The following is a 27,473-nucleotide window of genomic DNA, read 5'->3' on the forward strand; positions in this document are numbered from 1 at the left end:
TGAAAACCCCCAATTTTTGGACAGCTACATAAAACTCAAATATTGTTAAAAGTAAATTCTGAAAAGTAAATTAATAAACTCCAAAAAACAGAAGTCCTCACTGTACCTCACTTGTGAAGAGTATTTATGAATTTAATGTGCTTGTACCCATGTGAAAAAAAATCCAGGACTAATACTAACTTTTTATTGTAGAGAAATATGGTCAAAAATAATAGTAAGCAGAACAATAAATTATAGAATTATACTATTAAAGTACTATTTAAATCCTTTTAGGTGCCTAAAGTAGTGTATATAATAGATATCAAAAACTATGCAACCTTGACAGTTTTTCATTGTACCATAAGCATTTTAAATATAACCTTTAATGATTAGACTTTTATACAGTTAGTTATATAAAGATTTTTTCCATACCTAAAGATTACTATTGGTTTTGGGTGAAATATTGGCATCACTGAGGTCAGTTACAAAACTCCCATTATTTCAGTGGCGCCAGGATCTCGCCCATTGTATTTTGTCGTGTTTCTTATATTTTAAAATTTGCTTTAATGTGTGTGTAGTAGAGGTTCCTCAAATTGGAGGCGTTGCCTACCTTGTTTTGCGTCAAAAATTGTTACTTCATTGAGGATAGGCTTTCACCCAGGGTCTTCAGATTGTTTTACCTTTACATACATTATACCTTTACATGTCAGTTTTGCTTTCCCATTTTCCACTGCCCCAGCCTACACTGTACATGTATTAGTACTTAATGCAATTTAAAAGCAAAATAAGCCCTATACTGCTAAACATCAGTGCTTTATAGCTAACCAAATTGTCATTTTATGTAAAGCATTTCCTTTTGAGTAGAGAAAGGAAAAGTGGTTGTAGTTTTGATCACTCATTTGGAGGTCACCATATAATACTAGAGTAGTGAGCCATCAAAGAGATATAGATGTTTGTTCTGGTTATTTATTACATAATGTCGATATTTATGTTTGAACATTTCAGGAATGGGCAGGGTTCTTCTTCAAGTAGTGTCCCTATGGGTGCTCCCCTGTAGGTGTATGTGCGCCCCTGTGCTTCCAGTTGGAGATTTTTGTTAGCAGTGTCTTTTGAGCCTGTGTATGTGCTCTCCCTCCCTCATGGTCTCCCTGGAGGCTATCTAGCACTGCTCCAGTGAACCTCATTCACTTCCTTCTCAACCACTTTTTGGCCTGGAACAGAGCAAGCAGTCCTCCCTTCCATATCTGTGTCATTAGCATAAGTAGTCGTTGTTTTTGTTTCTTTTGTTCTCCTTAATAGTTAGTTTCCTTTTTTACTCCTTTGGGATTTGAGATATGTCCCCCTATTGGTGCTCCACAACCCACCCTCTGCCCCTCTATTTCAGAGTTCTCTATAGGGCTCTGCAGTAGAGAAGGAAGTGAATGGGTTTCGCCCGCACAGTGCTAGATAGACAGCCTCGAGGCAGACCATGAGGGAGGTAGAGCACATGCACAGGCTTAACGCATGCTACCAAAAATCTCCAATTAGCAGCCCAGGGGTGTACATACACCTACAGTGGAGCACCCATAGGGACACACATCTCGAAGAACCATCGTTACTGCACAAGATGAGTAACTTCCTCTTCTCTTTCATTGCATCAGACGGAAATTTCCATGACACACTAGATATTTGTCATTAAATGCTCCCAATGGGATATTTTTCCATCACTTTGGCATTTTAATGCAGTTATTTTAACAATTTCCATTTTAATTAGTTATGTTTTTAAAAAAACCACTCAGTCCTAAGTATAGGTGGAACTAACACTTTCCATTATCTTTTATTGGACCAACTTCTCTTGGTGGAAGAGACATGTTTTTGAGCCACACAGAGCTTTTCTTCAGGTCTCCAAAGTTCTGTGTAGCTCAGACTTGTCTCTTTCAGCTACAGAAGTTGGTCCTATAAAAGACATTACCTCACCCATCTTGTCTTTCTAATATCCTGGGGCCAATACGGCTGCAAAAACACTGAAAACTTTCCATTATGTGTTTTCAGTTGCTTATAATTTTGCTAAACTTTAACTGTTCTATGTTTGTTTTCTGCTTCAGGCAGTATGGGTTTTTGCTGTTGTTTTAATACAGTTTTTAATTATATAAAATCATAGAAATGTACGGCTGGAAGAGTCCCTGAGAGGTCATCCAATCCATCTCTCTGCACTGAGGCAAGACCAAATATACCTAGACCATCCCTGACAGGTGATTGTCTAACCCGGTCTTAAAAAAAGTCAATGACAGGGATTCCACAATCTCTATTGGTAATTTCTTCCAGCACATAACTATTCTTTTAATTAGAAAGTCTTTCCTAATAACTAACCTAAATTTCCCTTTCTACAGATTAAGCCAATTACTATTTGTCCAATTTTTGGCAGACATGGAAAACAATTGATCACCATTCTCTTTAAAACATCTTTAACATTTTAGAAGACTGTTATCAAATCCCTCCTGAGTGTTCATTTTTCAAGACTAAACATGCCCAAACCTTTTCTGATAGATCAGGTTTTCTAAACGTTTTATCAGTTTGTTGCTCTCTTCAGTTTGTCCACATCTTTCTTAAAGTGTGGCACTGAAAACTGGACATGATTCTCTAGCCTCATCAGTGCCGAGTAAAGCAGAACAATTACCTTCTGTGTCTTACATGCAACATTCCTTTTAATACACCCCAGAATATTTTCACAGCTGCGTCACACTGTTTTCTCATATTCAATTTGTGATCCACTATATCCCCCAGCTCCTTTTCTGCAGTAATAGCATCTAGCCAGTTATTCCCCCATTTTGTAGTTGTGCATTTGATTTTTCCTTCTTAATTGTAGTGCTTTGTACTTGTCTCTATTGAATTTCATCTTGTTGATTTCAGACCAATTCTGTAATTTGTCAAGGTCATATTGAATTCTAATCCTGACCTCTAAGGTGCCTGCAACCCATCCCAACTTGGTGTCATCTGTAAATATTATAAGCATTCTCTCCATTCCATTATCCAAGTCATTTAATGAAAATATTGACTCGTACCAGAGCCAGGACAGACCCTTGTATGACTCTGCTAGATACATCCTCCCAGTGTGACTGCGAACCACTGATAACTTCTCTTTGAGTACTGTTAGTCAACCAGTTGTGCACCCACCTTATAACTAAAACTATTACATGCATATGCACATGATCACCTATTGTTTTCTACAAGACCTCTGTCTCATTCAGTGCAGAGGATGGACAAGAAGAAAAAGGATGTTCTTTTGTTTAGGCACTGGAGTTGGCTGCAAGAGAGCTGGCTTTGTTTCTGGGTCTGCCATAGACTTCTGATGCAGTGCTGACAAACCATATGCATATTCACAAGAGAGTAGAATTAAGTTTGCACAGGCAACCTTAATTCTAGCACTTCCTAACTTTTTAGTGTTTGCTTTGCTACTGAAATGTTTATGTAATATTATATATAATAAAATATTTATTCTATAGGAACTGGAGGACATATCCCAAACTATGGCACAGTGGATTACTGGGTCAGGTTACGAGTTCCTATGGATCAGGCTATCAGACTCTACAAAGAGAGATCAAAAGCTCTGGGATACATAACATCCAATTTAAAGGAACATGAAAAAGCCCCACAGGTAAGCTAATTTATTTTTGGTATTCACATAGAGTAAGCTGTTCAAAATTTTATTTCCGTTCAATAGCTTCCTTCCACTGTTAGCTTTTGCTGTGTACATAAACCTTTTCATTATTTTTTTAAGGGATCTTGAACAGAAAAGTTTTTGATTTTACTAGTTGTATGATACAATATATGGTTGTGTGAGGGAGAATAGGTTTTAACCATCAGTCATTAATTGTCACTAAAACTACTAGCTGTTGCTAACTTCTTGGCCTGAAAGTAGTGAAATAATGATGAGTAAACATTGTGTTTAACTCTTCTGATTCTGAGATGCCAAATTTTTCCAACATGTTGCTCTACAGCAATACCCATGATTTCTAGGCTGGCCCATTAGCTCAGCCCTCTAGTACATGGGAAGTGCTTGAGCAGCAGAAATCTTAGGATTTTTGTTGTTTGGATAATCAGGTTGAGACTGTGTTTTATATTTCTCAGTCAAGGGAAAATGAGAGAGAGAAAGAAAAGTGGCCTGTCAAAAAGGTTAGAGTGAGCAAAACCTCTGCTAAAACGAGCTAATTTAAAAAAAGAAAGCCGCTTCCTGTGAAAGGTGTCTAAAAAACAAAATACATCTTTTCTCCAAAAATTTGATTTATTTTTTTAAATCAAAGAAACATTTAAATGAAAAATGTTAAACATTTCAAACTTTCTCAGCCAGCTCGACTTCTCAGCAATACAGGCAGGAAAAGCTGCTGTTGAAGAAAAACACAGGCATCCTGGATCATGGCTTATCTAGGAGGCTGGAGATGAGTATTTGGTTTCATCTCTCAAACTGCCATGGATAAAAATGAATGTTGTAAACTGCTCCATGACTGTATGGAAATTCTCCATTATTTCCTTTTAATTTTCAAAGCAAGGTCAATATTTCTACTGTTGACCATGATCTTACAAGTTGCTTAGCACCTCCTCCAATTTGCTAAAGAAGCCTCATGAATTCCAAGTAAAAATTAGAGCTGATTATCATCTCTTGCAGAGTTCAGTATGTTATCACCTTGCAGGAGTAGATCCATTGTTATTTATTTTATTATATGTGTTATGCATACTGTTGCATGGAATATACAGAAAGGCCTGGTTCCAAAGTGCTTACAAACTGAGACATCCTTTAAACTCAAATGGCTGTTTTCTTGCTCTTGAAATTACAAATGTTAATGAAAAATACATTAGTGCTATTGCAGAATTCTACAGATTTAAGTCCAGATTTAAAGGGGTTAATTTGAAATTAGTGGAAATACACGATTTCGTGTTTGCTTATATCAGTTAGATTGATGTTGCAAAAACAATTTAGCACAGCACAGTAAATAATTTTACCAAATGGCTTTTCTTCGATAGTTTCACAAATTTACAATAAAGTTACTTAAAATATACTACAATAAAATAATATTTTTTACACTGAACTGTTTCTTTTTCCTTTTTGTCTAATTCATCCAGATGAAGTCTATTAACATACTTTAACATATGACTATTACTTATGCATCATAACAATAGTAAGCAACAGTCAGGGAGTAAAAGGAGAGAAGTTCAGATGTGTTTGACATTGACTTAGGAAACAAAAAACTTGAGCTAAACAAAATTAAACACTTTCTTTAATGTGATAGTGAGTCAGTTTTTGCTTTCAGTTTGTTAGTGTAAATCTGGAGTGGCTTCAATGGAGTTACTCCAGATTTACATCAGTGTAACCTGAGAAATTTGATGCAGTAACTTATATTTAGATCAATGCAAGCATTTTTACTTTGTAGTTGTTACAAATAATGTAACTGTTAATAATACCAATAGTATTGCAATTTCTTACTCTGGCTTTGTGTTTACAAGAATTGAAGAGTCTTTTCATTGTCCAGCTATACCAAAAGAAGGACAGAAGACGCTTGATATGGTTTTAATCAGGCCGCAACTTTATTATTAGATGTCTGGGAGTACCCAGCAGATAAAAGTGTACAGTGCAGGTAATCCCATGTTCATTCAGTAACTACCCAGGGGGCTTCTGCCAGCCCCGTCTTTTTCTGTCCAGGTCCCACCCAGACAACCCATTGCATGGACCTTACCATTCACCCCCCTCTCATAGGAGGGTTAAGGTAGGCTAAAAGAAAGGGAGTTGGCTTCCTGCCAGACCATTCATAGGAGCCGCAAATCCACCCCATTCTATTCCTTTAACCAATACCTCCTTTTTAAGCCTTTTACCAAGCCATTTATCCAGTCATTGTATATCTTCTCTATGGATAGGGCCCTACCAAATTCATGGTCCATTTTGATCACTTTCATGACCAGAGGGTTTTTAAATTAGTCAATTTCATGTTTTTAGATGTTTACATCTGAAATTACATGGTATTGTAACTGTGGGGTCCCAACCCGAAAGGTAGCCAGAGGTGGGTCTGATTCCCTCCCCAGCCCAGCGGGGACTTGCAGCTAGGAATCCTAGGCTAGAGTGCTCCCAACAGCAGGGAGAGGTCGGACTCATTTCCACAAACCTCCTTCAGCTGCAGGAACCTCAAGGGTTGTTGCCCAGCCCCAGAGCTTCCTCCAGAAGGGGGAGGCACTTGAAGGTGGGTCTGATTTCCCCCACCCACCCTGAGAGCAGTCATACGGGGAAGGACAAGTCCTGTCCCTCCCCAGCCCGGCCAGCACTTGCAGCAAGGGGGAGATCAGATTTCATGTTTTTCACAGCCGTGAAATTGGTAGGGCCCTACCTATGGAATACCGGCACTGGACATCCACCCCACACTTAGACTATATGTCGCAACTCATTATTTAACTCCCTTCACATTAACAAAGCTCTTCCTAAACGCGCTGTGAGGAGGGCAAAAAACCTCCACTCCACCTAGGCCAAGCAGGTGGCGAGGAAAAAATTCCTTCCTAGCCACCTAAAAAGGGGCAACTAGTGCAAAGCCCACAGCAGGTCCTGACCAAAAATGGTTTTTTTTGCCACCTAAAGGGAGTGAGGATGGGTGCTGCCTCGCCTGCTCTGTGGAAAAGGGCTTATCCTACCTGGGCTTGTCTCTTTTCTACTCTTCTGGTCCCAGGGGGTGAGTCAGTATTGCCACGCTGACCCATTCCCCCCTTTTGCAGCAGCTTCTGACCTCTCTCCCATCCCTCCCTCACTACAACAGTAGAGCACTGTTCCCTTTCCCTCGGCCAGCCAGACAACAATCCCCTCCACACACACTTTGAGGTGCAGTGTGGTCATTTAATTGGTAGCTGCTGACAGTTGTTAAAACAAGCATTAAAATCTGTATTTTGTGGGGAAATAGGGTGGAAAGAAACCTTCCACACACCTGGCTGAATCTCTGCTGCTTTCAGAAATATTTCCTGTTATAATTTGAACACAGGTAATAATATCATGTAACGAGCACAGTATAGTCCTCATCTTCACAACTAGTTGCTGTATTGTGCTCCAGAATCTAAGCTTTCATTTATTTAAAAATATCAAAAAACCCCTAGCCCTGATGGTCATAAAAATACAGTGATCTTGAAAATGTGACCCTAATACAATCTGTTACAAACAGATTGTCTCTCTGAGTCTAGTAGCTTGAAACAATAGCTCTGAGAGGTGTGCACTGCCCCGTTCTCTCAGTTGATAAATCTGAAACTGTATGTTCTGTAGGTTTCAGTGACAACATTAATTGATCGTTTTAGAGAGAGATTCCGCTAATGTGATGTATCCCACAAAATCAAATTGTCCAGATATCAAAAGCCACACCTCAACCAAAAGTTCCACCTTCCTCCAACAACTTCGGCAATGCAATCACGCGCTGGCAGTACAAGTATCTCTGGCATATCAAAAACTAAAAATGTAGAGATGGAATAATGAATTTAATATCAATAAATAAGAGGGGAGATACTGATCTCCATTGGATTACTCATTTTTATATTTAATTTTAAAACATTAATATTAAAATTACAATTGAAGCTGCTGTAGAATTCTTAGTCTACAACGGTGCTATGGAGTATACAAGTCTTGTGCAAAATGTATGTTCACCTTGCCCCAGAATATGCAAGGTGTTGATGATTTATGTATAAATTAAGAAAATTTCATTGGCTTTACAGTACTATTGCACCAATATCGGTTGTAGGGTATTGCTACACTTCAGAACTTTTTTTAAATAAAGATCTTTGGATCACGGGATGGGAAATAACTGGGACAAATAAATCCCTGGTGTAACTCTAGAGACACAATAGGAATTAATTTGGATCATTAATTTTAAATTATTGAAAAATGTATGTACAAATGAGGTTATAATTATAAAAATTATATTGAGACATTGAATAGAGATAAAAGAAAAGGAGTACCCGTGGCACCTTAGAGACTAACAAATTTATTAGAGCATAAGCTTTCGTGAGCTACAGCTCACTTCATAGGAATAAGTCAAGGTTGAGATGCTTGACTTTTTCAAAATCTTATAGAGTTAAAAATACTAATATAATTTATACTATAATTCATTTGATTACCTATAGAACAATGACAATAATAGTTTTTTAGACTGACTGAGTTAGAGCTGGGTGCCTTTTTTTTTTTTTTTGCGCAAATAGTTTATTTGCCAAAAAATGCTGTTTTGGTCAACCAGAAACTCTTCCCAATTTTATGTCAAGTTTGGAGAATAGTTCCCCCAAAATTTAAGTTTTTTGTTTGGTTGAATGGTTTTTGGGTTGGAGTCACAAAAGAGCTTTAGGAAAAGGCAGTCTCCTTATAACTTTTGGCCCAGTGATTAGGGCACTTAGGTTGGATGACTGTGAATTGCCACTATTAATAATTAATGAATAGTCATTGGACCAAAAAAAGAGGGAGAATGACTTAGGGGACTCTCCTAGGATGTGGGAGACCTAAATTGAAGTCCCTGCTAAAATGATTATTAATTATTTATAAAAAGTGGAAGAGCTTCAACAGCAAAATTAAGAAGTATCCGTACTAGAATCTGATTCCCTAATTCATAGGGCACTCTCCTGCACTGTGGGAGACCTATGTTCAAATCCTTGCTCCACATCAGGCAGCTGGGGAACTGAATCCATATCTCCCGCAACATAAGTGAGTTAAAAGTTTTAAGAAGACTGCTGTTGCCACTTTCTCCTGTAGCCATCTTGTGAATCTAGTCCCCTTTTGCTTTTGCTTAAAATGCCCTACATTAAAAAAAAATTTGAGTTGGGTTGAACAAAACATTTCATTCAACCTCACTCAAATTTTGTTCTGACTTTTCGATTCAGTAAAATTTCAAAAGAATTTGTTTTGGTTTAACTCAAAATGAAACTTTTTTCAATTTATTGGAATTGTCAGCGAACTGAAGAATCCACTATTTGCCCAGCTCTGACTGGCACATGATTCATAAAGTTTTACAAGAAGAAAACAAATAAGTAGTAGATAGGAAAGGATTAATCTCTTCTTCCCCTATGCTTATAACCAAAGTTACTGAAATTTATTGTTAAAGTAAAGTTTTGACAGATTAAGTTAGTTAAATAGTAGGTTAGTTGTCATTCAAGCAGGCAGCTGTTTTTGCTTTTTTATATAGCTCTTCTGTACCAGAATAAGAATTCTAATGGGTTTTAATTAACATGTGCTTTTTTCAGTTAAAGCAACCGATACTCAGAACTGACCAAGTCAACACTTCAGCAGATGGCAACTTAAATGAGCTTCATATTACAATAAAATGTTGTAACAATCTTCAGTCCCGAAAAAACCACGTTCAGCCAAATCCTTATGTTGTCTACAAGTTCTTTGATTTTGCAGACCATGATACTCCCATCATTCATAGCAGCAACAGCCCTCAATTTGACGATCACATGTGTTTTCCAGTGCCAATGAATGCAGATTTAGACCAATATTTAAAATTAGAATCCTTGATTTTTTATGTGTTTGATGATGGTGAAACAGAAGAAGGTGTTTATGTAGGGAAAGCCATTGTCCCTCTTATCTCTTTAGCTCAGGACAGATACATCTCAGGTAAGAATTTGATCTTTTCAAAGCTAACTAACTTTACATGTACTGCTTCATGATATATTTTATGTGTTTAATTCACTGTGTTTTCCCAGTTTTACATAAACATAAATTGAAATTCTGATGTTGTTGGGGATCTTTGCTTTGCATCTAATTACCACCAGAAAAGCAGAATGATTCAAACCTGGCAATCTGTAGGGTTGAATGCAAGGTCCAGCTTTTTGCACAAGTCTTCTTGGAATGATGGGGGAAATTGTATTTTAAAAAAAAAAAACTTCCCCATGAGTTAAAAAAAAAAAAAAAAACCCAACAAACTCAGTGGTAAAGTTCTCATTCAGCCTGCTCACACTAATGACAAGTAACATCTTTTGATCCTGTGTTCTTCTGCTATGAATGGGCATTTCGACTGTGGTATGAATACTATATGATAATTTAGCCTGGATGATATAAATCAATCATTCATTAATAGGACTGAGTTAATTGCTAAAACACCATCTATATTTTCTTTATTCTAGTAATATTTTCCCATGCATTTGACTTTTTGATCATAGATTTGACTGTCAGAAATCTATCCTGATTGGTTGACTTGTCAATGTGATGTATTTCTGACACCACATCATTAGCATTTGTATTTAGTGTGGTAATAGAGCAGTGGTAGTGTTAATATCACTTGGAAAGTGCAAAACTGAACATTAGATTTCTGACCTTGCTGCTTTATTAAAATGTAACAGGGCCTCTGTAAAGTACATAGAAAACAAATATAGATTCAATGAGTTTTCTTAAAAGAAATCTTGGAAATCCTCCTGAATGCATCTGTGTGATTAAAAAAGTTATCTGGATCTCTTGAAGATATACTTTCATGGTACTCTTTTTAAATGCTTAGTGACCGGTAATAACCTTATAATAGAAAGAATTTTGTAGTTGTTTTCTCTCTCTTTTTCCAGTGATCTTTCTTCCTTTTTCTAGTAAAAGCATGCTAATTTCCTCCATGGTTACCTTCCATCCTTTGACTTCATTTTTTCAGGATTTTCCTTTAATCATTTTAACTGAAGTGCACTTAAAAAAAAAAATCGGGACATTAACATGAGAAACCCTTTGTCATCTTTCAGCCATAGAGCAAAGAAAACAGGAAGGTCATTTGAACCCATGCTATGCAGCAGACCGATAATAAATGTGAAAAAAGTCCACAAACTAAAACAAATATAAATGCAACTTTTTTTTGTGGGGGAGTCTTAAGATATTTATAATGAGGCTTTATTTTAGAGAGGTAGAGCAATATTTTGCACACATTTATTAAGATGTCACTTCTAAGACATATGTCCAAATAGTGTGTCAGCTGAGCCCACGGTACTGCAATTGGATCCACACGGATGAACACTTGCTCTCCTATATATCTGATTGTGGGATTGGGGCATATAGTGGGAATAATTTGGGAATATGTTGAAATATTAAAACACTGCCTGTGAAGTTTTGAATTATCTAGTAAACTGAAAGCTAAGTGAAAGGTATTTCTAACTTTTCTTTTTTGTTTTTAAACTAATTCTGTCAAAGAAAAACATTTAGCATATAGGTTAATAATCTTATACTTAGCTGCACTTAATTGGTGCTGTAGTTTATGTAGTTTAGGATGCCTGTTTATATGTATTGCTTATATTTTTAGAAAACCTATTTATTTACAGTAGATAATTATTGCTTCTTAATGCACCACTGGAAAATAACTTAATGAAATCATTTGCAGAGATCCATGCTGAGACTCTAAAAATGTAATTCTATTATGTATTGAAGAGGAAAATATGTGGTGGTTTGAATTAGGGAAAGATGTTTCTAATGTGTATTTAAAATAGGAAAACATTTCCCAGGTTTGCTGGGCAGTGGACTCAGAGCTGCTTCATAATCTTATTTTAAAGTTCTTGTCCAACTTGTAACTAATAAAATAGTTAAATTTGTGACTAAAAGTGAATAGAAGCTGCTCTTCTTCGAGTAGTGTCCCTATGGGTGCTCTACTCTACGTGTATTTGCATCCCTGCACCCCAGATCAGAGATTTTAGGTAGCAGTGTCCATTCAGCCCGCATATGTGCTCTCCTCTTCTAGTACTCTGCCTTGTTGCTACCACCCTGAGTTCCTTCTCAAACCCCCTTGGCCTGAGAAGGAGCCTTAACAGAACCCATTGGCAGAGTTCTCTTAGCATTTTCTTATGTTTCCTTCAGTATTAGACATAGTAATAGAGCTTCCATTAGTGTTGTTACCTCTTTTTCTTTCACCCTTTCCTTTTCTCCCCCTCCCACATAAAAAAATTTTTATTTTGCTTGAGGAATAATTATACTAAGGCTATGATTTAGTCATGGGTATTTTAAGTAAAAGTCATGGACAGGTCACAGGCAATAAAGAAAAATTCACGCCCATGACTTGTACTATAAATAGTAGCTTGGGGACCACTGCTCAGGGAGGATGGGGGGTGCGGGGCCAGCCACTGCTCAGGGGGACAGGGTGGTGCCAGGGTCAGCTGCTTGGGGCTGCCGAGCAGCGGCTGCTCCGGCCACTGGCGGGACCACCCACATGCTGCTGCTCCAGCTGCCCCCGGGACTGTTGCTGGGGGCCAGCAGCCCTAGCTGCCAGGGGTCGCTGAGCAGCGGCTGCTCCATCCAACCCCAGGACTGCTGCTCAGGCAGTCCCCGGGGCCAGGTCAGGCAATTCCCAGGGCCAGCTGCCTGGGGCTGCCCAAACAGCAGCTGCTGCGGCTGGTGCAGCTGGCTGCAGGTCCACCCAAGGGGCTTGCTGTGGAGTTGTTCCAGCAGCGGCTGATGTGGCTGTACCCAGGGCTCCCTGAGCAGCTGACGCCCAGGCCAGCTACTTTGGCAGCCCTGGGGTCATCCACACCAGCCATTGCAGAAGTCTCAAAGGTTGCAGAAAGTCACAGAATGTGTGATTTCTATGACCTCCGTGACAGACACGGAGCCCTAGTTATTATCTTAGTGTAAGTTAATTTTCCTTAGTTTTTTCCCTTTTGGGAAGTGAACACTAAAAAGGATCTGGTTCCCCCAGGTTTAAATGTTGCCTTGCCTGTTGAGAAGCCATTCCTGTCAGCTGTGGCCATTCCCACTGCGTTTGCTACCTCAGAGAGTAACAGGTGTCTCAGAAGTGCACATTTTGCCTCAAACTTAAATTGAGAGCTAGAAAAAAATGTGAGCTAAAGCCAAGATGGCTCATGATGGAAAGCTAACTCTGACCAGCCTCCAGACCTGGGACATGACTCTCCTCCCCCACATACATCAATTCCTGGAGAGGCTGATCCCATCAACATCATTGGCTCAGCACTCTCTGGTGACTTCAAAGAGGAAATCTTTGGATTCCTCTCAAAAAAGCAGGACACTAGTCCCCCGAGTAGGGAATCAGCCAAGAGAATGAGTTCTCCTACAAGATTGACTATGTTGGTACCGAGTGACCCATGACTAGGTACCCACAAAGCTGCATGATCCTCAGGTACCGGTACCACCAATAAGCCCAAAGATCCTAAGGGGGCAGGCTTGGCTAGATCGGTACTGTCAAGGGGAAAGGAGCTGCGAAGAACAATGCAGCTCCTCTAAAGTCAAATCAACGGAGTCTTATAAAGAATCGGTACTGAGTATTTCAGCCCCACAAAAGGCTAGGGCAACATTTGCTAGCCATTTGTCGGCCCACAAAATACCTCTGGTACCATTGACTCTTTCCACTTCAACGGCCTCTGCTCAGCCAACGGCTGCTTCGATGCCAAAGGAATTTTGGTTCCCTAAAGACTTGATGGTCTCGGAGATGCCTGAATCACCTTTGCTAGGTATCAATATGACTGCAGTACTGATTACATCCCAGTCCCCTGACTTATACGTGCTACCAAGACAATCTCCTCCACCATCCATGACTGCTCCACCCAGTCAAGCGACGATGAGGTAGATGATGGGTATTACCTATACTCCGTGTCTGTGCAAGGCTCTATATGACAACATCATTGATCTAGCCATGTAGAAACCGATCAGTCTATCACCAGGGTAGACAAGGCCCACCCACTTGGTATGAACATCCTTGGTGCCCCCATCCAGGCCCTTTGCACCACCTCAGTGGCCATACTGGGACCCATGGGCAGCATATAGATACCAATTCTTGAGGATCTTTGAGGAACAGAAGGAGAGACTAAACAAGGAGGCTACACCTGTGATCAACATTTCCTCATCTTTCCTGATGAAGCTGTTGTTCCTCTCCCACCATCTAGAGCAGACAACTTCAAGCAGTTGCAAGACCTCTTTAAGTAGTGGATTCATTACAAATCTCGCTTGAAGAAGTCAGAGTCACAGTACAAAGTGATCAACATCTTGCAGACATGATCATCGGCCCAAATTGCACTCCCCGTCAGCAAGGCCTTGCTCAAAAACTATATGGTAGACATCAGCTACAATACCTCCTTCATGCAAACAGGCAGGCAAAAAATATGTGCCATTTAAAGACATGGACTTCTTATTTTCTTACCCATCCCCAAATTTCAGCACGATCAACCATATATTTACCCTTATCCTCCTCCATCTCCACCCATGTTTCTTCCATCATGATTGGAGAATGGATTTACATGCACTATGGATACCTTAAGTACTTGCCTTTGGCTGTTTCCTCTCCTCACCCCTACCCCCTCACCCCTACACATCAAGGTTCCCAGATATTTACTGATTTCTTCCTCAATATCAAACAAAAGTATATTTGTTGCCCAATTGGTTAGGTATATCCCATCCTCCCTGAATAACTCGGGTGCCCAGTTTGATAAGTCCAGATGAGTAATTACCAATCCTCTTGGTCACATATGAATTTAGCCACTTCCATATTCATGTACTCTCTAGCCCAGTGGTTCTCAACCAGGGGTATGTGTACCCCTCGGGGTACACAGAGGTCTTCCAGGGGGTACATCAACTCATGTAGATATTTGCCTAGTTTTACAACAGGCTATATAAAAAGCACGGGCAAAACCAGTACAAACTGAAATTACATACAGACAATATAAGTAAACAACTTTTCAGTAGTAGTGTGCGATGATACTTGTATTTTTTAGATCTGATTTTTGTAAGCAAGTAATTTTTAAGTGAGGTGAAACTTGGGGGTATGCAAGACAAACCGACTCCTGAAAGGGGTACAGTAGTCTGGAAAGGTTGAGAACCACTGCTCTACCCTTTTCAACCCAGGGAGGCTTTATGGCTTCCTTCTGTACTCTGTTGCATCAATTCAGACCAAATAATCATCCCTCCAAGGAAAAAAATTCTGGATCTGCACCAAAACCCATTTAGTTCTGATCATCAAGTTGATTTCCTCACACATTCCTAAATCATTTTTACTGAGGTGAAAAATAGTCACATCCAGTGCCTGTTACCAGGTTGCCAAAGAGTGTACAAGTGGTATCAGCTGGTCCAAAAGTATTCCCCCTCTTTGATCCATTCCTTTGCTCCCTCTAGATTGCCCTTCCATCCATACTGACTCAGGAATGCTTCATTAGTGAGACCCAGTATGAGAACCTCTGGGCCATATGCACAATATTATGCACACACATCTGTCTCCAATTCCTGAGCCCAATCGTGATCCCAAAAGAAGGAATAAACATGAAGAGTTTAGCACATAAACACTGAATTATGCTTGTTGACAGAGGCCTCCAACCTGTATGCATTTGGATCCTACCATTGATATGCTTGATTTGTTGGGCTCCCATTCTAACATATGCTGTGGATGTAACCAATCAATCCTGAACAAATTCGCTAAGGGAACCTCAACAATAGGCATTCTTTTACATTGTCATGAACTGAAATTTTGTTCTCCAAGGTAACTCCCTCTGAGGAAAGAGTGGTACCTACACTAAGCTTTGACTGCTTTGCACTACTTTTTCCCCTCTTGTAGTTATGGCCTGCCCTCAAATCCTTTGCTTTAAAATACTCTCCATGTGAGACTTGAAATTACAGGACATATCCTTTTGCTTGGAATTAATATTCTAAAACCTGTCTTGGTTGTGGTGCTGCACGGAGCTCAAGAAACGGAATGCCATCCCTCTATAATTCTTGTATTACATGCTGTTGTTTCACTTTGCATGATAACTATATAGCTAGATGGGTTTTGTACTCTTCTTTCAGGTACATTTGAACTAACAGATTCTGGAAGACATTCTTCTGGCACCATCAACGTTGAACTAAAATGGAGGTTCGCCTATCTACCTCCAAGTGGATCAGCAATGGCAGCAGACCTAGTGAGTTGCATCCAAAATGAAAAATCGACAGCAACTAAATTACCAGTGAAGGAAGAAGTGCAGACTCTAACTTTGACCCCTTCTTTTACTTCATCAAAGACAGTAAGTAATATAACAAATTCAAAGAAGTTAGAGATAGAAAAGACCTATTACAGTAGATCATCCCATCAAGTACGATAGCCAAGTACGATTAATCCCTACAATACAGTGCATTTAATAGAGACTAGTAGAAATACTTCATACAACCACCAGTTGGATTTCTGCTGGAAGAAAAGGCCTCTATTTTGTCACTTTTGAAGCTTTTAAGTCTTCTGTACACAGACAATTGTATAGGAGAGACAAAGCAAACACTAACCTTTTTCTAGACATTTCAAATTATTTACCTTTGTTTTTAAAATAAGTAAATTCCAAATCCTCAATCAGATTTTACAGGGAAATATTTCAGTATTGTTCATTAATTTTCCATACAATGCTAGCTTCCACTGTGTTTCTACCTGTCACCTAGAAGTTCCCAGAGAAGGAACTGACAAAAATACAGACACTGGGAGAGCGCGAGAGGAAAAAAAGACACTCAGAAGCAGAATTATGAGGTGGTAGGCTGTGGCAGAACAGGCATGCCTGCCTCTTTGGCTTTCAGCTCTCTCCTGGCTTTTGGCGCTTGTTGTGTGGCTGGAGTGGTCAGTCAGCAAGCCCCTCTTGCTGTTCTCCTGCTTTCAGCCTTCCTCTAGTAACCACCTACAGCTTTCTCCAGGGACCTGCTGGAGTCTCCTGGTGTCTGGAAGCTCTCACTTACAGATCACTTGCTCCTAAGCAACTCTCACCTGCTCTTTTCCTGACTGACTCGTCCATGCTCTGTTTCTTCCCCAATGCATCCGATGAAGTGAGCTGTAGCTCACGAAAGCTTATGCTCTAATAAATTTGTTAGTCTCTAAGGTGCCACCGGTTCCCCATTTGTGTGGTCCAGGTGCTAATTAGGAAGCAGCTTACAAGTCATGGGTGCTTTGGCCTCTTTGTTCTTAAAGGCCCAGTACTACATTGTGGCAAAAACCTTTTTTAATTATATTGATTTATCCTAGGCACCAAAGCCCAAACCAAGGCAGCGTACTCTAGCAGATAAGAAAGTGTCTTTTATGGATGTCAGCATACTACCGATTCCAGTGAGGTTTAAGTATTTTTTAAGAATTTATGTATTGAAAATGTACTCGTGCAATAATTCAAACAAATTATAGTACCAATAATTACTATTTTAATCAGCTGAAGCCAGTTAACTAAAATGGAGTCTCTAACATCAGTTGTAAAATGTCCTGAGATGAGTGTTAAGTGTAGTTTATTATTTGTTAATACGGTGTATTAATTATATTTGGCCTATATACAGTTACGTTCTTCTGTTCATAAATACATTTGATAACCTTAATTAATCATATTAAAAACATATCAGTGTTGATCTACAACTCTTCCTACTGTCAGTTAAATTTTAGTCAGAGTAAGCTTTGTTTTGAACAATAATAAATACCAAAGAGCATAAGTATAAACTAAGTCAGTCTATTGTAAGTTCACCATAGAAGATCAAATTCAGCACAGATGGAATCAAACTTTTTCAAAAGCCTAAATCTGAAAAATGAAAATAGGAAGTGTGTGTGAGTGTTTATATGAAATATGTAAGGCTTCCACTTAAATGTAACTTTAGTCACATTAGACTTCTATATAAGTAATATAAACATATTTTGGGACCAGATTTAGTCACAAGGGCCATTCCCCCACCCCTTCCTAATTTGCCCCACAAATATCTGAAGAAACATTTTTTGCTATTTCGAGTCTGTCTACCTGATTTGCAGGTATAATTTGATGCATAGGGTTGGGATTTTCAAAGGGAGTTAGGTGCCCAAATCCTATTGAAATTCAGTAGGATTTAGGTGCTCAACTCTGTTCTTTGAAAAGCCCAGCTTTGCTGTCCAATGACCTAAATTCCTGGCAAAAGTAATATTAGTAGAAGTTTCCATTAATTTAAAAAAAAAATCAAAACAGCTTTTTGTATGGATTAGCCCAGACATTGCAGCATTGTATTAATGTAAGAGAATCAGAAACACAAAGAGTTAGAAATAAACGTAAACCTTAGTAGTCTATTTACTTTGTCTGGGTATGGTACACTCTGGTTCTTAGATATTCATGTGACCATTTTGACAATACAAATAATTGCAGCTGCAAAAAGGAGGTTCATTTGAAAGCTGGGCTGAAAGTCTGCCTTTTATGTGTTAGTTTTTGTAATATCAGTTAAATATGTCTCCTTATTGTGTGCCAATACCTTAGAGCCCTATTGCTGATGAAGACAATGAAGAAGTTTCACAGAAAATTAAGGCTGATACACCTACTGTTTCAAATGTTCCAGAGGTATGAGGTAGTTCAAGTTTTATGATGTCATATACCAATTTGTGCTTGAATTCTGTTTATATGTTGATAGCTGTAGCAGAAAATTCATTATCAGATTTGTTTAGTCATGCGCTAAGAATAAAACTGTAATACAGTGGTATTCTAATTGTTTGGTAATTAGAATTTTAATTGGTTCTCTTGATGAATAACTATAGTCGAGAAATTGACTAAGTGGTCAGGAATGAAGTTGGTATCAACATTATCATCCAAGTGCTGTGTGTTCATCAACTGCTAAGTAACTAGGAAATCCAAGATAAGAATCTAAGATAAAAAAATTACTTGATTTGTCAGGCAGGTCAAATGAATGTTTTAGTAAATGGTTTTATACAGGCAAACAAGACATGTCATGTTATATATTAAAGAATCAAAAGTACAGTGCCAAGAAGGATTAGAGTTCATGGAAGGACCGTGCATAATGCTGCCATTATGGGCTGCTGTCCAACTTACTGCTTCTTTACATGGTATGTAGCCTTCCAGCTGTACATGCAGAGGAAATAGAAAGAAGAAAAAAATACATTTAGCAGGCTAAGTCTGGATCAGTATTTGGATGGAGGAAATTTCATTAAATGCATTGGAATACAGGTGATTCAGTGACTGACATTATTTCCTCTCAACCACTACTAAGCTAGTAATATTCCTACATAATTCCTTATGCTTTTAACACATGAGTTAAATGCATCTCCTCCCTCCCTTTAAAGATGATCACTAGATAAGAGCAAAAAAAATTCACCAATTTTGGAATATATTTTGAATACGTAAAATACCAAGGGTAAGAAAAGTATTAAATACATAATTTATTTTAAACCTACTGTGACAAAGCTCTGTCCTTGCCTCCGTGGGTCCCATGTTTCCTGGTGGATTTCACTAGCCTCAGAGGCTCACTGTGACCCTCCACGTAACCCTTCTTTCTCTAGGGACAAGGGTCACAGTCTACTGAGCCAATTTCATCATAAGCCAGCAAGGGAAGTGAGGAGAAGTTATCCTTCCTTGCACAGTCTCTGTTGTCTCCCAGTCTCAGTGATTAATCAGGGGCAAAGGTGGGGGGGAGGGAGCCTGGGCCCACCCTTTACTCCAGGCTCCAGCCCCGGGACCCTAACGGTATCAGCTATGGTAGCTGACCTTTTTAGAAACATGACATGTACAATTCCCTGGGCTACTTCCCCTACAGCAGCCCTCACTTCCTCAAGCTCCACTTCACCCTTACCTCGGGGCCTCCTTCCTTGTGCCTGATATGGTGTGTACTACTCAGCCTCTCCAACCATGCAACTTCTTCCCACAGTTCCTGACATGCACACCCACATGACTGACTGGGAGGCTTTTAACTAGTTTCAGCTTCAGGTGTCCCAATCAACCTAGCCTTCTCCCTGCCTTCTGGAAAGTTCTTAATTGGCCCCAGGTGTCTTAATTGACCTGGAGCAGCTGCCATTTCACTGATCCTGGTACCAGGGTTTTGTTTAGGCTGGAGCTAATATATCTATCTCCCACCACTCTTCCATACGCCCGCCCACTTCCCGGATCCCAATAAGACCACTCTTCCATAGCCAGCTGGCCTTGCCCCGTCACACTACCCTTTCTTTTCTTTTATATCTCTTGAAGTGTTGGATAACCACCTTTTGGTTCACCTGTCCAGTGTATCACACTAGTGAAGTCACATTTACCATCACACTGAACTGGAGACTTTACCTTTCTCTGTTCCCCAGAGGAAAATAAGGATAATTAAATAGTTTTGCAAACCTGCAAGGATATTCATTTCTGGCACCTGACCTTCCTTCCAAATCCAAGACATTTAGATTACACCTCTCTTACTGCCAGTGATGGCTGTGGCAGAAATTTGGAAGCAGCTATGTCCTGTCAGTGCTCCTGACAAATTATCAGTCTGGTGAGCTAACAGAACAGTGGTTCAGTGCTCCTGATTTTACATTCATATTCCTCTGTTTAAAGCTTATTTTGAGGGCAAATAAGCAAGCTAATTCCCCCTATTTATCTCTGGGGAACACATTTAAATGATTTGGTTCCCCTGGCTGCGCTCCTTCTGTGTGTTCCTCCTCCCCTTAAGGCAGAGCAGGCCAAATAGAATGACCCAAAGATTACAAGGAGTTCCATCTGTTAGGAGATCATCTCGTGAGCTGCAAAAAGGGAGCTCTGCCACTGCCACTGTTTTTCATAAAGAATGATCCACTGGCCAAGAAGCACATAGTGTCCCAGCTCTGACATGTCTCCTATGCCAATGGAGGGCCTAAAGCCAGCTTCATACCAGCAGAGAACTGTACAATTGATGGAAGAGTCCTCAGTGGCTTCTTAAAGTTCCTGTATATTACTGCAGTGGTCTAGACTAGTGGAGGGACACCTGGCCCAAAAATAGAATGGTTGTGGGAAGCCCTGGAGCCCCATGCCTCCAATATTATAGGGGGACAGGTGCAGCTCAAATGTCTGACTGGAGAGAGAAATCAGACCCAGAAAGAAAATGATCTGGTAACAAGCTTTATTGGGCTCCCTATAGAGCAGATAAAACTTACTCCAGCAGAACTGGTGGGTGTAATATCCCTGATTTGGTACATATTGAAAAAGGTACCATGATCTGTGATTTCCATGGATCTAAAAGAGGAGGGAAAGAGAACTTTAGAGAAAATTATAAACTAAAGCCTTCTCTTACCCTAGATTTTTGAGGCATTAAATATATAATTTTTAAACTGGCTCTTTTTTAGTGCCATTTTCAGTTCATGAAGACACTGCATAAAGGCTAATCAAGGTTATAAAAATACAATCTGAATAATAATTTTTCTAAAAACAAATGGTTTAAAATACAAGTTAAATATTTTGAAACCATCAGAGGCTGCATTTATGTTGACAGATGCCAAAAGATGTTATGAATTACATCTTTAGAAAATGTAAATTGTTATGAATTTATCCTTTTTACTCTATCAGATATTTGTTATTGAAGTTGATAATTGATGAGCTTTTCATTGCTCTCTATCCTGTTTAAGCTATATCATTACTAACAGGTCACATATATAATGCATACGAGCCATAAATCTTCAAGTTTTAAGTCTCAGTAGCTTTTCCTATTCTAGTAGGTGTTATAAATACCACAGAATGTCTATAAATATACCTACTTTTATATTGCTTGCCTTATATGAGGTTATACGGGAAAGAGTGGCAGATGATAAAGTAAAGGAAACTTCTGAAGAAATTCAGCAGAAAAAAGATGACCTCTCTCGGCTATCTGAGGGTCAATTGGCTGACCAGAGCTCCGCTACTTCTGGAGATGAAACAGAAATAACTGAGGAATTGGAACCAGAAGGTAACTTTATTTTTATAAATTATAAATGAATCTATCTAATTAATAAAGCTACTTCTCTTTCCATTTTAAGCATTTTTGTTAACAGTGGGAGCTACCTCATTATAAGAAGGTTCATGACAGAAATTATATTCTGGTGTTCCTCATGGCTGTACCTGGGTGGGTTTGTTGGTGTTATTCTTAACACAGTTGGAAGCTATATAGTAATTGAATGCAAAAATCTTATATCTGACCTAGTTTCATAAAATATTAAAGGAAACCTGGCTTCTGTTTTAAATGTCTTTATATTCTCCCTTCAGAATAGTGATGTTCTAAAGATTGTTTTAAAAAGTGTTCCTCTTTTGTCTGCAGATAATAGCCAACAGTAATATCAGAGATCATCTCAGACAATGAGAGGGCAGTACATCTTATCACCTCTGTGACTTCAAGTTATTAGAGGCAGATTTATATACAGACTACAAAAGTCAGGTCATCCTGTTCTAGCTCGTATTTTAAGCTTAGTATCAGGGAATCAAGCTGAGTCCTTGTCTACTAAATAAGGGCAGGAACAGGATACAAGATTTTTATGTTCAGTTGTTTATAGCTTCTTGTTAGGCCTTCTGTTCCCATTAGGACTGCAAAAATCAAGAGTTAACTTCCTTTGCTTTTTATTTTTTTATTTTTTTTTTTACTCCAGCAAAACTGAGCTGAAGGCTTTGTAGAAGTGTCTGCTTGACTCCAACCCTAACCTGTTTCTGATAAACTATTTTGCAATATAGTCATTTATGTGCAAGCTGCTGAAATCTAAAGAGTGGAAATCAAAGATTAATTCAATATTCCTTTTAGGGGCTGTCAATTAATCACAGTTAACTCAAGCAATTAAATCAAAACAAATTAACTTGATTAAAAAGTTAATCACAGTTTTAATTGCACTGTTAATAATAGAATACCAATATACATTTATTAAAATATCTTTGGATGTTTTTCTACATTTTCAAATATATCAATTTCAATTACAACACAGAATACAAAGTGCTCACTTTTATATTATTTTTATTACAAATATTTGTACTGTAAAAAAGATAAAAGAAATAGTTTTCAATTCACTTCATACAAGTGTAGTCTCTTTATTGTGAAATGCAACTTACAAATGTAGAAAGATTTTTTTTTTTACATAGTGCACTCAAAAACAAAACAATGTAAAACTTAACAGCCTACAAGTCCACTGAGTCCTACTTCTTGTTCTGCCAGTTGCTAAGAGAAGCATGTTTGTTTACATTTACGGGAGATGATGCTGCCTGTTTCTTATTTACAGTGTCCACTGAAAGTGAAAACAGGTGTTTGCATGGCACTATTGTAGCTGGTGTTGCAAGGTATTTACGTGCCAGATACGCTAAGCTTTTGTGTGCCTCTTCATGCTTTGACTTGTAGATTGAACTATCTTTTGTTTATCTTTTTTGCAGTGCAAATATTTGTAATAAAAAAATAATATGAAGTGAACACTCTACATTTTGTATTCTGCATTGTAATTGAAATCAATATATTTTGAAAATGTTGAAAAACATCCAAAATATTTATAATAAATGTAAATTGTTATTCTGTTATTAAGTGTGCAATTAAAACTGTGATTAATCGTGATTAATTTTTTAAATAATTTGACAGCCCTAATTCCTATATTAAACTAATCTTTGTTTACACTGTTGTTATCACAGGAGATTTGATACAATTGTATCTCTGTTTCCACGATCATAGCCATTAGTGTTTTTAGCAGATCAGAAGAAAAATAAGGTGACTTTCTTGACCATTTAGTAGTCATCGATTTGCCTGTTTCATGGTCTGCAAATGAGAAAAGATTTGCATGACTCTTTCAAACTATATTTATTAGAAAAACTAATATTATGCTCCTAGGTTTCTCAACAAATCTCAAATGGACTACAAATACAGTATTTTTTTAACTGTTTTTTTCCCCAACAGATCAAGATAAAAGACAGGCAACTGATGCCATGGAATCAATAATAACTGACAGTGATGACTGTATTGTTCCTAGCCCAGTGTCCAACAATATTAAACAGGTCAGTCAGTATATTTATGGCAATTAAATGCTTCTGTTCAGGAAATTATGATAATCTAAGAAAAACATTTTAAATGCGTCTGCCTCTAATATCAGAATTGAAATATCAAGGACTAAGTTTTCAAAGAGCCTTCAGGTTTTCATGTGTATCTGTTTCAAGCTGAAATAGGAAACTTTGTGCACACACATCAGGTAACTTAGCCTAATGACCTGATTATGCATGCAAATAGAGGTTTTCTATATACATAACTAAGCTGTAAATTTTCAGTCATCTTCAAAACTTGGGCCTCAGGTCAGGCACTTACGGATCTGACTATGTAGTACACGTGCAGGTACATGTTTGCAAGCATAAACAAATAATATGCAAATTATATGCAGATATCATTTGTGTCCAGTACAACTTTCTTGCTTAGGAAGCCTTTACATTGCATTTTAGAATATAAAACAGTAACCCAAGAAAGCTAGGTAAAGCATGGTAAATTATAGTAGATGAGACTTGATTCAAATAAGAAAAACAGATTTGTTAGTCTCATCTCAAATCACACATCCCTTTTTCACATTTCAGCATAATTAAAATTTCTCATGAAGAGCCCAGTCCAATTGCCATTTAAGTCAAAGAAATGACTCCCATTGACTTCAGTTAAAGTTGGGTCAGCCCTAAGGGATGTCTACTCTGCAACCATGGTGTGTGATTGTAGCTCGTGTAGACATACTCTAGCTACATTGAATCTAGTTAGCTCTGCTGTTAAAGCAGTGAAGCTGTGGCATTGCGAGCTTCAGTATAGACTGGACATGCCCACGTAGAAACCTGACTAGTAACTTGTATGGCTAGCCCACACTGAAGTCTGTGCTGCCATGGCTTTTTTGTTGGGATATGTCTTCATGAGCTGCAGCCACACCCCATGATTGCAGTGGAGACATACACTAAGAAGAGTGTAGAACTGAATACCATTGTGTCACGCTATCTGGAGTGGTTCATGACTGACAGTGCCAATCTCAGAGCAGACCGTCAAAAGCAGGGCAGAGCCCCTCCCCCCAACTAGTAGTATATTCTATCGTTAGATTTCATCAACCCAGTAACAAACATGAACTCCTGGATCACTGTAATGTCTTACCATGGAGTCACAGATAATTCCCTTGGGCGCTCCAGTCTATCTTGCCCCAGGTAAACTGGACTTAGTAATAAATGGTCACTTACACCAAAAATCAGAAAATATTCAGGTTGCTCCCAGTACCAAGAGACCAGAAACTTACCCCAGATCAATTTGTATCTCCCATCAAAGACAACGCTGGTAGCCAAGCATATAGTAAACTAATTAAGGATTTATTAACTAGGAAAAAGAAATGAGAGAGTTATTTACAGATTAAAGCAGGCAACATATATACACAAAAGAGTTCAGTCTGTGGTTCCAAAATGTGACAAAGATGTTGTAATCTGTCAGAACTGAATGTCTTTTTAGGGCTAAGCCAGATTGACCTTTTTTTGTTTCTTAACTCCAGCCCTTGTAAGAGTCCAGACAGGAAAGAGATGAAAAATTTTCATGTCAGCTGTCTTTATTTCCCTCTTCCAAATTCAAGCTGATGGGACGAGCTTTCTCTCACATAGCACCTTCATGGGTATAAGAGGGCCATTAAACGAGGCTTTGAGTCATGATGTTCCACAATGGTCCACTGAGTCTTGATAGTTCTTCTGGATGTGCAGGACGGAGCACTTTTCCTACCTAGGTTCACAAGTTCAGAGCAAGCATTTTTACAATTATAAAGCATGACTTACATATTGCCTTATAGTGCAGGATATAAACATTACAAGTAAGATTAATGCATGCAGCAACTTATAACCATTTCATAAAATCTAAACACATTCTTACACGTTCAACTCCTATCTTGAACAATATTAACATATAGGTGAGCTGGTCTGATTTCCAGCTATGAATTTGTCAGTGCTCAGCTGATGCCTACAGACTTGGCAAGAGCTGGCACCTAGTTTACCAGCATCACACATGGAATTTTGCAAATCTGATTGAGGTGCATGGGCAGAGATGTATGTGATATTTGCACAACAGCCACCCACTTTAAATCTGTAGTTTAAAAAAAAACCAAACATACACACTTCACTTTTTAAAGCATGTCTCTTAAGGTTTGTTTTTTATTAAAAATGGTTTTAGAAATATCCAGCCAGACCTAATTATCAGGAGAAAAAAACCTGTAGATCACACCATTATTCATGATGTTTATTAACCTAAACGGGCAAAAAGAATCGAGTTTTCATGGCTGGACTCCACACACAGAAGAATTGCCACTCCAATCACTCCCCTGAATTTAAATATTACACCAGGTGGCCTTAAATCAAGAATTTATCTTCCCTACAAGTGTTCAGCATTGGAAGCTCACACCAGTGCAGGCCTGATCTTTGTAAGGCAATTTGAGTCAACCATAGTAAACCATATGCAATCCCTGAAGCTGGATATGTATTCATCCTTGTGATTTCAATTATCCCTTCTCCCCAGCTGCACTTACATTAGGAAATGTTATTTCACCAAACATTGCTTGAAGCCCAGTTGAGCATAAGTATAAGCTAACACAAATAGGTCTTCCTTTCAAAATTTGTTTTCCAGAAAACCCTCTGAATATTGTGGACACATCCACTATTTCTGAGATATACCATCTAAAAGTATACTGTGGACACCTCCACTATTTTTGCTCAAACTGTCTATGTTAAGAATAAGAATCAGTTCATTATTTATATTTAAATGGACTTTTAGGCTGAGTTTTAAAAGCAGAATGTTCATTCTGGAAAGTTAAAATGTTGGAGTCATTAACTAAGCAACTTTGCATTGCAGCACATTTTGTAAGTTTGTAATTGGTGTGAAAGAAAGTTGCACTCTAAAATAAAAAGCACTGAGGACAGTCTTCAGTCTAAAAAAACCAACCAAAAAAAACCCAAAACGACAAAAACAAAAAACCCACCCCAAACAATGACTGAATTTGGCCAGTTAGACTAAGTATTGGCTCCATTCTAGTGAACATTCTTTCTGATTTCTCAATTTGCCTCATAAATTCACAATGCCACAGGTCCTTTTTCTGTTAGGATTTCCACTGCCCTTACTAAAGGGATTGTTTTGCATGTTTTATTTCTTCTGTCCGCCTAATCGATCAAATGCTCAAAAGCAGATGGTTGCTGTTCATTATCAGCTTTTTGGTCTTCCCTTCTTTGCAAAATACTAGTGGTTTTTTGTTTGTTCTTGTTTTGGTTTTTTTGGGGGGGGGGTTGTAGTTTAATTCTAGGACAATAAAAAACTTTCTCTCTGCATCTCTGAATTTTCAGATAAATTGAACTCAATTGCATTTAGCATCATTTACCTACAGGGTAATTTTTAATACATTTCATCCACTGAAATATTTCCTCCCACATTTGACCTTGAAGTCCCAAATGAAAGAGTTCTGTTTTAAGTTCCAATTCAGCAAGATACTTAAGTATGAGAATATTACTATTAACTTCAATATTATTATTCACATGCTAAAAGTGAGGCATGTGCTTAAGTACCTTGCTCAATTGAGACCTTAGTTTACTTTCTAGGAAGTGGTTTAAACACTTCAATATTCTATCCTTGTATATAAGAAATGTAGGTCCAAATCCTGCACCCACAAAAGGGCCAAATAAAGTTTAAAGAATGCAGTGGAAATATCCTCAACTCTTAAGAGTTAGGTAAGTAGGAGGTAACGGGGGTAGATTGGGACAACGACCTTCTGGGGTGGGCAGGTTGGAACTGGAGGCTGATTTGGGGAGAGGGAAACGGGGAGAGTGAGTTTCGATGGGAGGGGAGACAGGTATTGACTGGGCAAGGAGAGTTGGACTGAGATCTAGTGGGGCAGGGGAAATTAGGGAAG

At 38.5% G+C, this 27,473-nt stretch overlaps 1 protein-coding gene across 8 annotated transcripts in view; it reads left to right on the top strand.

Moving 5' to 3' along the window:
• Positions 1-27,473, top strand: part of RPGRIP1L (RPGRIP1 like) — a 140,465-nt gene that overhangs the window by 68,095 nt on the left and 44,897 nt on the right. For 6 of the 8 annotated variants that reach the window (XR_006275170.1, XM_043495113.1, XM_043495111.1 and 3 more), the window contains 7 exons: positions 3,462-3,613; positions 9,199-9,571; positions 15,698-15,912; positions 16,887-16,967; positions 18,118-18,198; positions 21,376-21,538; positions 23,489-23,586. Coding sequence is in view for 7 of the 8 variants with exons in the window: in XM_043495113.1 (XP_043351048.1) it covers positions 3,462-3,613; positions 9,199-9,571; positions 15,698-15,912; positions 16,887-16,967; positions 18,118-18,198; positions 21,376-21,538; positions 23,489-23,586 (1,163 nt within the window). In the remaining variant the exon portion in view is untranslated. Of the gene's footprint in view, positions 1-3,461; positions 3,614-9,198; positions 9,572-15,697; positions 15,913-16,886; positions 16,968-18,117; positions 18,199-21,375; positions 21,539-23,488; positions 23,587-25,832; positions 27,259-27,473 lie in introns of those variants that run through there. The other 2 variants (XM_043495116.1, XM_043495115.1) reach the window with 2 other exon arrangements.

This window comes from Dermochelys coriacea, chromosome 12, assembly GCF_009764565.3.
Source record: "Dermochelys coriacea isolate rDerCor1 chromosome 12, rDerCor1.pri.v4, whole genome shotgun sequence".
NCBI lineage: Eukaryota > Metazoa > Chordata > Testudines > Dermochelyidae > Dermochelys > Dermochelys coriacea.